Genomic DNA, 12,309 nt, shown 5'->3' with positions numbered 1-12,309 from the left:
CCTGATGTAACACCCCTGGGAGTTACAATCATACAGTGTATCTACTACAGTCGTCCCCTGATGTAACACCCCTGGGAGTTACAATCATACGGTGTACCTACTACAGTCGTCCCCTGATGTAACACCCCTGGGAGTTACAATCATACAGTGTACCTACTACAGCCGTCCCCTGATGTACCACCCCTGGGAGTTACAATCATACAGTGTATCTACTACAGTCGTCCCCAGATAACACCCCTGGGAGTTACAATCATACAGTGTACCTACTACAGTCGTCCCCTGATGTAACACCCCTGGGAGTTACAATCACCCCTGATATATGCCGCCTTAAGAATGACCAAAACCTTGCTCTACAGATGTATGCCTGCGTTTTATATTTTGTATTTTACACATCTGATTCTGATTACACCAGCTTCCGTACAGCCGACCGACCTACATCTATCAACAAAAATACTTCACACAGAACACCATCAACGCCAAGTTCAATTGAGGTTTCTCGTATATATTTACAAATAAAATCCCGCAAATCGAACATGTACGCCACGTTTAAAGTCAATACATCGTTATTTATAAGTAAAAATCGGAACTTCACAAGGATTCCATGGCATATCAGGGACTTTCATTCAAGAGAGAACTAATGATTCCTTGATTGAAGTGTTTGAGAAAGTCAGACAATCTGGTTATTTGGTGTAGGGTCTGACAATCTGGTTACTTGGTGTGAGGTCTGACAATCTGGTTACTTGGTGTAAGGTCTGACAATCTGGTTACTTGGTGTGAGGTCTGACAATCTGGTTACTTGGTGTGGGGTCTGACAATCTGGTTACTTGGTGTGAGGTCTGACAATCTGGTTACTTGGTATGTGGTCTGACAATCTGGTTACTTGGTGTGAGGTCTGACAATCTGGTTACTTGGTGTGAGGTCTGACAATCTGGTTACTTGGTGTGAGGTCTGACAATCTGGTTACTTGGTGTGAGGTCTGACAATCTGGTTACTTGGTGTGGGGTCTGACAATCTGGTTACTTGGTGTAAGGTCTGACAATCTGGTTACTTGGTATGTGGTCTGACAATCTGGTTACTTGGTGTGAGGTCTGTCTGACAATCTGGTTATTTGGTGTGAGGTCTGACAATCTGGTTACTTGGTGTGAGGTCTGTCTGACAATCTGGTTATTTGGTGTGAGGTCTGACAATCTGGTTACTTGGTGCAGGGTCTGACAATCTGGTTACTTTGTCTGATAATCTGGTTACTTTGTATGTGGTCAGACAATCTGGTTACTTTGTACGTGGTCTGACAATCTGGTTACTTGGTGTGGGGTCCGACAATCTGGTTACTTGGTATGTGGTCTGACAATCTGGTTACTTGGTGTAAGGTCTGACAATCTGGTTACTTGGTGTGAGGTCTGACAATCTGGTTACTTGGTATGTGGTCTGACAATCTGGTTACTTGGTGTGAGGTCTGACAATCTGGTTACTTGGTGTGAGGTCCGACAATCTGGTTACTTGTGTGGGGTCTGACAATCTGGTTACTCTATCAGACAATCTGGTTACTTGGTGTGAGGTCTGACAATCTGGTTACTTGGTGTGAGGTCCGACAATCTGGTTACTTGTGTGGGGTCTGACAATCTGGTTACTCTATCAGACAATCTGGTTACTTGGTGTGAGGTCTGACAATCTGGTTACTTGGTATGTGGTCTGACAATCTTGTTATTTGGTGTGAGGTCTGACAATCTGGTTACTTGGTGTGAGGTCTGACAATCTGGTTACTTTGTGTGAGGTCTGACAATCTGGTTACTTTGTGTGAGGTCTGACAATCTGGTTACTTGGTATGTGGTCTGACAATCTGGTTATTTGGTGTGAGGTCTGACAATCTGGTTACTTGGTATGTGGTCTGACAATCTGGTTACTTTGTGTGAGGTCTGACAATCTGGTTACTTGGTGTGAGGTCTGACAATCTGGTTACTTTGTGTGAGGTCTGACAATCTGGTTACTTGGTGTGAGGTCTGACAATCTGGTAACTTGGTGTGAGGTCTGACAATCTGGTTACTTGGTATGTGGTCTGACAATCTGGTTACTTGGTGTAAGGTCTGACAATCTGGTTACTTGGTGTGAGGTCTGACAATCTGGTTACTTGGTCTGAGGTCTGACAATCTGGTTACTTGCAGAGGCAGGCAATCAAACGGATCTGTCATGGCTGCATTGACAAAGAAACTGGGCAGTAAGCAGTCTATTTAAATGTCGAATCGGTCGAGCTGGTGTTGGACAAAACAAAAAAGTTTAAGTTTAATCATCAGACGATGTTCGATAAACCAATGTTCATGCGCGAAAGTCGCGACGATTTGATGTCCCGTGACACAGACTCAGGTAGTGAGGGAGAGGACGAGTCCCGTGACACAGACTCAGGTAGTGAGGGAGGGGACGAGTCCCGTGACACAGACTCAGGTAGTGAGGGAGGGGACGAGTCCCGTGACACAGACTCAGGTAGTGAGGGAGAGGACGAGTCCCGTGACACAGACTCAGGTAGTGAGGTAGAGGACGAGTCCCGTGACACAGACTCAGGTAGTGAGGGAGGGGACGAGTCCCGTGACACAGACTCAGGTAGTGAGGGAGGGGACGAGTCCCGTGACACAGACTCCGGTAGTGAGGGAGAGGACGAGTCCCGTGACACAGACTCCGGTAGTGAGGGAGGGGACGAGTCCCGTGACACAGACTCCGGTAGTGAGGGAGGGGACGAGTCCCGTGACACAGACTCCGGTAGTGAGGGAGGGGACGAGTCCCGTGACACAGACTCCGGTAGTGAGGGAGGGGACGAGTCCCGTGACACAGACTCCGGTAGTGAGGGAGAGGACGAGTCCCGTGACACAGACTCAGGTAGTGAGGGAGGGGACGAGTCCCGTGACACAGACTCCGGTAGTGAGGGAGAGGACGAGTCCCGTGACACAGACTCAGGTAGTGAGGGAGAGGACGAGTCCCGTGACACAGACTCAGGTAGTGAGGGAGAGGACGAGTCCCGTGACACAGACTCAGGTAGTGAGGGAGGGGACGAGTCCCGTGACACAGACTCCGGTAGTGAGGGAGAGGACGAGTCCCGTGACACAGACTCAGGTAGTGAGGGAGGGGACGAGTCCCGTGACACAGACTCAGGTAGTGAGGTAGAGGACGAGTCCCGTGACACAGACTCAGGTAGTGAGGGAGGGGACGAGTCCCGTGACACAGACTCAGGTAGTGAGGGAGGGGACGAGTCCCGTGACACAGACTCAGGTAGTGAGGGAGGGGACGAGTCCCGTGACACAGACTCAGGTAGTGAGGGAGAGGACGAGTCCCGTGACACAGACTCCGGTAGTGAGGGAGGGGACGAGTCCCGTGACACAGACTCCGGTAGTGAGGGAGGGGACGAGTCCCGTGACACAGACTCCGGTAGTGAGGGAGGGGACGAGCCCCGTGACACAGACTCCGGTAGTGAGGGAGGGGACGAGTCCCGTGACACAGACTCCGGTAGTGAGGGAGGGGACAAGTCCCGTGACACAGACTCCGGTAGTGAGGGAGGGGACGAGTCCCGTGACACAGACTCCGGTAGTGAGGGAGAGGACGAGTCCCGTGACACAGACTCCGGTAGTGAGGGAGAGGACGAGTCCCGTGACACAGACTCAGGTAGTGAGGGAGGGGACGAGTCCCGTGACACAGACTCAGGTAGTGAGGGAGGGGACGAGTCCCGTGACACAGACTCAGGTAGTGAGGGAGAGGACGAGTCCCGTTACACAGACTCAGGTAGTGAGGGAGAGGACGAGTCCCGTGACACAGACTCAGGACGAGTCCCGTGACACAGACTCAGGTAGTGAGGGAGGGGACGAGTCCCGTGACACAGACTCAGGTAGTGAGGGAGGGGACGAGTCCCGTGTGAGGCTCCGCTCGAATCAGTTGGGTAAGCCAAAAAAAAAAATCGAACATAGATAGACACTCTGAACGAGACGATGGAAAGCGTCCATGCCGACATTCGATCTTTGCTGCACCACCTGGAGGCTCAAAAATCTGAACCCAGGTCTGCCGGTCGCCCAAGTACACGGTCACCATCACAAACATCAAACAATGACCGCTGCTTTTTATTGTGACGGTCCCGGTCACATGGCCAGGGATCCCCCCCCCCCCCCCCCCCCCCCCCCCCACCCAAATAAAAAAAGAGAAACGGGAGTAGAGCTGCTAGTTCTAGCTAAAAGCATGTGTCCTTCTCTCTTTAAACGGAGGGATCAGCCTAGAAGGCTATTGTATGATCTAAGGTGAATATGGCCTACATAAAACGTAGAGAGTCCCCGTCTATGATCACAATACCGGTATAGGTCCAGGGTAAGAGAGGGTATAGGTCCAGGGTAAGAGAGTCCCCGTCTATGATCACAATACCGGTATTGGTCCAGGGTAAGAACATCAATGCAATAATTGATACAGCATCAGAGGTTACCTAACTTCCGACAAAGTATATCTGTCCTTACAGGATAAACATGTAATTACCGAGGAATTTACCTTGCGGGGTGCCGGGAGAGAGATGGACATGAAGGGATACTTGTTGGATTTAGCAACCTTAGAGCTCGATGGCCTAAAGCTGAAGGAAAATTTGTATGTCGACCTATCGAGGATGACATGCTGAGTGGGTTAGACTTGATGGCCAGGAAAAATGCTACTTTATACAGCCCGAAGGAATTCAAGGAATCTGATGCCGCATTCCGTGTCCGTCAAATCTCAAAAAATGACAATACAGAAATTTCAGAACATCTTCAGGACTTGTTTCATCGGCCCTGTTCTAAACTCGATGGAGAACCACGTGCAGACTTGAGACAACTCTTGATAAGTAATGTCGATGTTTTTTTCTTCAAGTGAGTTCGGTATAGGGAATTGTCGAGCAATAGAGCTTGGCAATTAAACAGCGGTTTCATAGAACGCCAAGTTGTTTTGTTGGAGAAGAGGATAATCACCTGGAGAAAATGCTCAAAGCCGCCGTCATTGAACCCTCAATGTCATAGTGGGCGTCGTCTCCTGTGTTGGCACGGAAACGTGACGGGAGTGTAAGATGGCATATTGACTATAGGGCAATCAACAATGTGACCAAAAGGGCGCGTTTCCTTTACCCTTGGCTGAGGAGTGCATCGACACTGTGTCCGGTAACATGAAGGTTTTCAAAACTGGATGCAACATGGGGTTATTGGCAAATAAAAGTCAAGAAGACAAGTGTAAAACTGCATTTACCACCAAATACTGTCTATACCAGTTTAAGCGGATGCCTTCATGTCTAACAAATACATCTAACACTTTCTCTAGTCATGAGTTTGATACTGAGAGGACTACACAGGAAGACAGTACTCGGCTTTTCTTGACGATGTGCTAATCTTTGATCATGATTTCACAGGTCATATGGACAACCTCGCCCAAGTGTTTCAACGATTTCGTGAATATGGTATCAAGATCAAGGCTTAGAAATGGAATCTATTCCAGACAATGGTCGAGTATCTCAGCAGAGTTGTGGAACGTAACGGGATAGCGATAAAATGTAAGCAAAGGGTCGATTGAGACAATGCGTAAGTGGTAAACACCCGGGTCTACCAAGGACGTGGAACGTTTTTGTGGGTTTGCTAACTATCACAGAAGATTCATTAAAATCTGTGTTGAGCTACCTGTGTCGTTGTACGCTCTCACCGAGAAGAAGAAATTCCGTTGGGGAATCGAACAAGAGGATGCCTTTAACAAGCTCAAAACAGCTCTGTGTAACGCTCCTGTACTGACAATACCAACGTCGGATGGTAAGTTAATCCTGGATACTGACGCTTCCGACGTAACAATTGGAGCTGAACTGTTACAGGTACAAAACGGAGAGGAGTGATGCATTTACTACTGTAGCTATGCGTTAACTCCCGAGCAGCGCAAGTACTGTATTACAAGGAAGGAACTTCTAGCTGTCGTACGGTTTACACGACACTTCAGTCACTACCTGTTAGGACGCCATTTTGAAGTTAGGACGAATCACAGCAGTCTTCAATGGTTGATGAACTTTAAAAACCCAAATGGCCAACTTGCACGCTGGTTAGAAGAATTGAGCCAATATTGGATGGAAATTCATCACCGCGCGGGAGGGAAGCATGTAAACGCGGACGCCCTCTCGCGACCGTCCGAAGGATATGTCTGCCAGGAGTACAAACACAAAGTGTTGTCGGATGAGTTACCGTGTGGTGGGTGTGGTACCTGGTTATTGTACAAAAAGGCACCAGGAATGGAGTCACTTTATTGACATTGTCGATGATGCTGTACCCATAGCTCGGTCGTCACGAGTAATCAGAACCGTATCCCAGGTTGTTGATAGACTCACCTGGATACATGGCTTTACCTGGAAGGAGATCCTCCAGGCTCAGCGAAGGAATATAAGTCAAACATCTTATGTTCTTGGCTTTGAACGCATGAAACTCTGCTGAAGATGTTCTGATGTTGAGTAGCCCAGATCGAGGTAAAGCATTACTTGATTAACAGGGAGTTGTTTTCCTTGGATGACGTGTTTTATGGAAAAGGGATACGAGTTACCTTACCAGAAAACTGCTGGTTGGCCCCGAAAGCCTGAGGCAAGAGATTCTAGCTCTAACTCATGATTTACTATCTGCTGGACATCAAGGTCAGGAGAGAACCATCGGGAGATGTAAGGCATAGTTTTATTGGCATAATTTTTCGCGGGATGTTCGAAACTATGTTGCGTCATGTCCCACATGTAACAGGAACAAAAGGCCAAACAGAAATGCTAGAGCTTAACTAACGTCCTATCATGCAAGTGCATCCATGGAACCTGTTCACTTAGACGTAATGGAGCCTTTCCCAGTTACAAGGTCATTGGGATATGTCAGGTTATTCTATCTACTTTCCCCTCTTCCTTTCAGTTATATGATATCAAGGTGAAGCTTTATATAAAGTCAGATAACTTGCATTTTGTTTTCTTGATCAGACTCATAATTGCACGGAAACAACTACGGTCCAAGGGGAATCTGAGCATGAAGATTCCGAAATATCTCTCCTGTACATCTCAAGAAATGGCAATAACAAACTTCAACAGTCAAAATAAAAGATGGCTGCTGTCTATCGGGCATTTTGTTTTCCTGGTTAGTTTCAAAATTGAACGAGCACAACTAGTGAAGGTGGAAACCTACACATCAATTTTTAGAAATATCCTTCTCCAGACATAGCAATAAAACACTTTCGTTATCAATATCCAAAATGGTGCCGTGTTTTGATTTACTGATAAGTCCCAATATCAGGGCACCACCAGGAACCAAGGGCAATTTACATGTATATGAAATCTGAGAAAGATCCATTCTGCACTACTCAAGAAACAGCCAAAGCAAACTTTCATCATCAAAACCCAGGGCCACTTGTCTACGATATTGTTATACTTATTGGTCTTAAAATTTAGATGGCACATCTCGGGATCAAAGAGAACCAACATATGGAAAATACCCATCCAGTGCATCTCTAGAGATAGTGATAACATACTCCAAGTATCAAAATCCAAGATGGCTGCCTGTCTGCCATTTTGTTTTTTTGATCGGTTCCAAGATCAAAGAGGCACAAGTTGGAACCAAAGACAATTTGATAAAGATCCACGATCCAGTACACCCAAGAAAAAGATATAAGAATTATTAAAGGACGGGCTACAGACAACAGAGCAAGGCGATTTGAGAATATTAATGAATAAAAAAATACACAGGAAAGCCAGATTATAGAAAAGATGATTTATTTCACGTACGACACACTACATTCAACAATTAACTTACATATTTCTCTGATGTTTTGATTTGAATCAGTTGTGGTATTTTTTAAACAGATGAATTGTTGAAATTATTATTATTTCAATGATCAAATGAAAATCAAGAAAGGGACAGATGACGACGCCACACAATGACCCACAATGCCTACAGTCGGTGTCTGACGACGTCACACAATGACCCACAATGTCTACAGTGAGGGTCTCACGACGCCACACAATGACCCAAGTTACCTATAGCGGGTTTCTGACGACGCCACACAATGACCCACAATGCCTACAGCGGGTGTCTGACGACGCCACACAATTACCCACAATGCCTACAGTGAGGGTCTCACGACGCCACACAATGACCCAAGTTACCTATAGCGGGTGTCTGACGACGCCACACAATGACCCACAATGCCTACAGTCGGTATCTGACGACGCCACACAATGACCCATATTGCCTACAGGAGGGTCTCATGACGCCACACAATGACCCAAGTTACCTATCGCGGGTGTCTGACGACGCCACACAATTACCCACAATGCCTACAGTGAGGGTCTCACGACGCCACACAATGACCCAAGTTACCTATCGCGGGTGTCTGACGACGCTACACAATGACCCACATTGCCTACAGGAGGGTCTCACGACGCCACACAATGACCCAAGTTACCTATCGCGGGTGTCTGACGACGTCACACAATGACCCACATTGTCTACAGTGAGGGTCTCACGACGCCACACAATGACACATAATGCCTAACAGCGGGTGTCTGACGACGCCACACAATGAACGATGTCCATATACGTAATTATGAACATGTAGCCGTTGATGATGTTTAACTATGGCCGAGTCTTAAATCATATGTTTCTGGCACACGATTGATTATCAGTCCTGGAATATGTTATAACACTTTCAAGTATCAGTATAATTATGTGTAGTAGAAACAAATTGGATTTTATAAAAATGCAACCCTATTGTGACAAATTATCTGTGGAGAAAAGGGTCATTTGTTTGTGACATCCACGTAAGAGCCATCTGGTACTGTTACTATCAATCTGTTGAACTTTTACGTTGTGAGTAGGTAGTTGAGTTTGTCGTGTCTTGGTTTCTGGTACGGTGTGAGTAGGTAGTTTAGTCTGTCATGTCTTGGTTTCTGGTACGGTGTGAGTAGGTGTTGAGTCTGTCGTGTCTTGGTTTCTGGTACGGTGTGAGTAGGTAGTTGAGTTTGTCGTGTCTTGGTTTCTGTTACGGTGTGAGTAGGTAGTTGAGTTTGTCGTGTCTTGGTTTCTGTTACGGTGTGAGTAGGTAGTTGTGTCTGTCGTGTCTTGGTTTCTGTTACGGTGTGAGTAGGTAGTTGAGTTTGTCGTGTCTTGGTTTCTGGTACGGTGTGAGTAGGTGTTGAGTCTGTCGTGTCTTGGTTTCTGGTACGGTGTGAGTAGGTAGTTGAGTTTGTCGTGTCTTTGTTTCTGTTACGGTGTGAGTAGGTAGTTGTGTCTGTCGTGTCTTGGTTTCTGTTACAGTGTGAGTAGGTAGTTGAGTTTGTCGTGTCTTGGTTTCTGGTACAGTGTGAGTATGTAGTTGTGTCTGTCGTGTCTTGGTTTCTGGTACGGTGTGAGTATGTAGTTGTGTCTGTCATGTCTTGGTCTCCGTTTTGGTGTGAGTAGGTAGTTGAGTTTGTCGTGTCATGGTTTTTGTTACGGTGTGAGTAGGTAGTTGAGTCTGTCGTGTCTTGGTTTCTGTTACGGTGTGAGTAGGTAGTTGTGTCTGTCGTGTCTTGGTTTCTGGTACAGTGTGAGTAGGTAGTTGAGTCTGTCGTGTCTTGGTTTCTGGTACAGTGTGAGTAGGTAGTTGAGTCTGTCATGTCTTGGTTTCTGTTACGGTGTGAGTAGGTAGTTGTGTCTGTCGTGTCTTGGTTTCTGGTACGGTGTGAGTATGTAGTTGTGTCTGTCATGTCTTGGTCTCCGTTTTGGTGTGAGTAGGTAGTTGAGTTTGTCGTGTCTTGGTTTCTGTTACGGTGTGAGTAGGTAGTTGAGTCTGTCGTGTCTTGGTTTCTGTTACGGTGTGAGTAGGTAGTTGTGTCTGTCGTGTCTTGGTTTCTGGTACAGTGTGAGTAGGTAGTTGAGTCTGTCGTGTCTTGGTTTCTGTTACGATGTGAGTATGTAGTTGTGTCTGTCATGTCTTGGTTTCTGTTACGGTGTGAATAGGTAGTTGTGTCTGTCGTGTCTTGGTTTCTGTTACGGTGTGAATAGGTAGTTGTGTCTGTCATGTCTTGGTTTCTGTTACGGTGTGAGTAGGTAGTTTAGTCTGTCGTGTCTTGGTTTCTGTTACGGTGTGAGTAGGTAGTTGTGTCTGTCGTGTCTTGGTCTCCGTTTTGGTGTGAGTAGGTAGTTGTGTCTGTCGTGTCTTGGTTTCTGTTACGGTGTGAGTAGGTAGTTGTGTCTGTCGTGTCTTGGTCTCCGTTTTGGTGTGAGTAGGTAGTTGTGTCTGTCGTGTCTTGGTTTCTGTTACGGTGTGAGTAGGTAGTTGAGTTTGTCGTGTCTTGGTTTCTGGTACGGTGTGAGTAGGTAGTTGTGTCTGTCATGTCTTGGTTTCTGTTACGGTGTGAGTAGGTAGTTGAGTTTGTCGTGTCTTGGTTTCTGTTACGGTGTGAGTAGGTAGTTGAGTATGTCATGTCTTTGTCTCCGTTTTGGTGTGAGTAGGCAGAGCATAGGGAGCTCCTAAGAACTGGTCAGCAATGCGTTCTGCCTCTCTCAGGCCACTCAACAGTGCACCATGGACAGTGGCTGGGTAGTTTCGGATGGTATGTTCCCCAGCAAAAAACATTCGAGGCTGAGAACCTGGCTGTAGGGATACAGGTGTGGCCATCAGGTCGTAGTCATTACCTGTGTACAATACACACAGCATGTTATAAAATTATTACAGCAAGGGAGATAACTTCTTGTCGTCACAGAAATACAAAGGCCACAATCTATTGAGCACAAAATTATAAATGAATTTAGAACCTGTGATGAATTAGGGCCACATTTGTAAAGATTACATTTAAAGCAAAAAAATTACTTCTTTGTCTAACTTGTCTCCCTAATGTTCTATGTCTAACATGTTCCCTGAGGTAGGGTATTTATTATGTGCATATAATGACCAACAATGTCCCATGATGAAGTGTGATCTTGATAGGTATTTGTGACCTACATCTCACCCTAATTATTTTACTTCCCAATTATATGATGGTCTTTTACAATTCCTCCTAAATCAAATGTTACCTGATGAGCCAGCTGCCACATAGGAGTAAGATCCACGCGCCCAGGGGTCTGCTCTCCACCGTGTCACCAATGTCTCCTTAGGCTGTACAGACAGACAAAAGTAGGTAAATGCAAGAAGCCAATTCAATATTTTCTTACTTGTAACAGATTTCAGGTGAAGACCAATATCAATGTAGGGAACTTTGGGTGGACTTACCATTAGTGAAGGGAACTTTGGGTTGACTAACCATTAGTATAGGGAACTTTTGGTGGACTTACCATTAGTATAGGGAACTTTGGGTGGACTAACCATTAGTGTAGGGAACTTTGGGTAGACTAACCATTAGTGAGGGGAACTATGGGTTGACTAACCATTAGTGTAGGGAACTTTGGGTGGACTAACCATTAGTATAGGGAACTTTGGGTGGACTTACCATTAGTGAAGGGAACTTTGGGTTGACTAACCATTAGTGTAGGGAACTTTGGGTGGACTAACCATTAGTATAGGGAACTTTGGGTGGACTTACCATTAGTGTAGGGAACTTTGGGTGGACTAACCATTAGTGAGGGGAACTTTGGGTGGACTTACCATTAGTGTAGGGAACTTTGGGTGGACTTACCATTAGTGTAGGGAACTTTGGGTGGACTTACCATTAGTGTAGGGAACTTTGGGTGGACTTACCATTAGTAAAGGGAACTTTGGGTGGACTTACCATTAGTGTAGGGAACTTTGGGTGGACTTACCATTAGTAAAGGGAACTTTGGGTGGACTTACCATTAGTGTAGGGAACTATGGGTGGACTTACCATTAGTGTAGGGAACTATGGGTGGACTTACCATATGTGTAGGGAACTTTGGGTGGACTAACCATTAGTGTAGGGAACTTTTGGTGGACTTACCATTAGTGAAGGGATCTTTGGGTGGACTTACCATTAGTGTAGGGAACTATGGGTGGACTTACCATTAGTGAAGGGAACTTTGGGTGGACTTACCATTAGTGAGGGGAACTTTGGGTGGCCTTACCATTAGTGTAGGGAACTTTGGGTGGACTTACCATTAGTATAGGGAACTTTGGGTGGACTAACCATTAGTGAGGGGAACTTTGGGTGGACTTACCATTAGTGTAGGGAACTTTGGGTGGACTTACCATTAGTGTAGGGAACTTTGGGTGGACTTACCATTAGTAAAGGGAACTTTGGGTGGACTTACCATTAGTAAAGGGAACTTTGGGTGGACTTACCATTAGTGTAGGGAACTTTGGGTGGACTTACCATTAGTAAAGGGAACTTTGGGTGGA

At 46.1% G+C, this 12,309-nt stretch overlaps 3 protein-coding genes across 4 annotated transcripts in view; 1 reads left to right on the top strand and 2 right to left on the bottom strand.

Annotated features, from left to right (window-relative positions):
* Positions 1–2,291: 2,291 nt before the first annotated feature.
* Positions 2,292–3,815, top strand: LOC117328526 (spore wall protein 2-like). Its single transcript, XM_033886062.1, has one exon. It carries the CDS (start codon positions 2,292–2,294, stop codon positions 3,813–3,815), a length of 1,524 nt encoding a protein of 507 aa, XP_033741953.1.
* Positions 3,816–7,733: 3,918 nt separating this feature from the next.
* Positions 7,734–12,309, bottom strand: part of LOC117328302 (lysine-specific histone demethylase 1A-like) — a 42,031-nt gene continuing 37,455 nt past the window's right edge. For both annotated transcript variants that reach the window (XM_033885825.1, XM_033885826.1), the window contains exons 17-18: positions 11,034–11,115; positions 7,734–10,655 (exon numbers count right to left, since the gene is read on the bottom strand). In XM_033885825.1, coding sequence (XP_033741716.1) covers positions 10,441–10,655; positions 11,034–11,115 — 297 coding nt within the window. In that variant the 3' untranslated portion in view covers positions 7,734–10,440. The remainder of the gene's footprint in view (positions 10,656–11,033; positions 11,116–12,309) is intronic.
* Positions 8,840–10,039, bottom strand: LOC117328525 (dentin sialophosphoprotein-like). The gene has a single exon (XM_033886061.1). It carries the CDS (start codon positions 10,037–10,039, stop codon positions 8,840–8,842), a length of 1,200 nt encoding a protein of 399 aa, XP_033741952.1.

The sequence above is a fragment of the Pecten maximus genome, chromosome 5 (genome assembly GCF_902652985.1).
Source record: "Pecten maximus chromosome 5, xPecMax1.1, whole genome shotgun sequence".
NCBI lineage: Eukaryota > Metazoa > Mollusca > Bivalvia > Pectinida > Pectinidae > Pecten > Pecten maximus.
The sequence above is the reverse complement of the archived record's forward strand: the minus strand, read 5'-3'. Positions and strand labels throughout refer to the sequence as shown.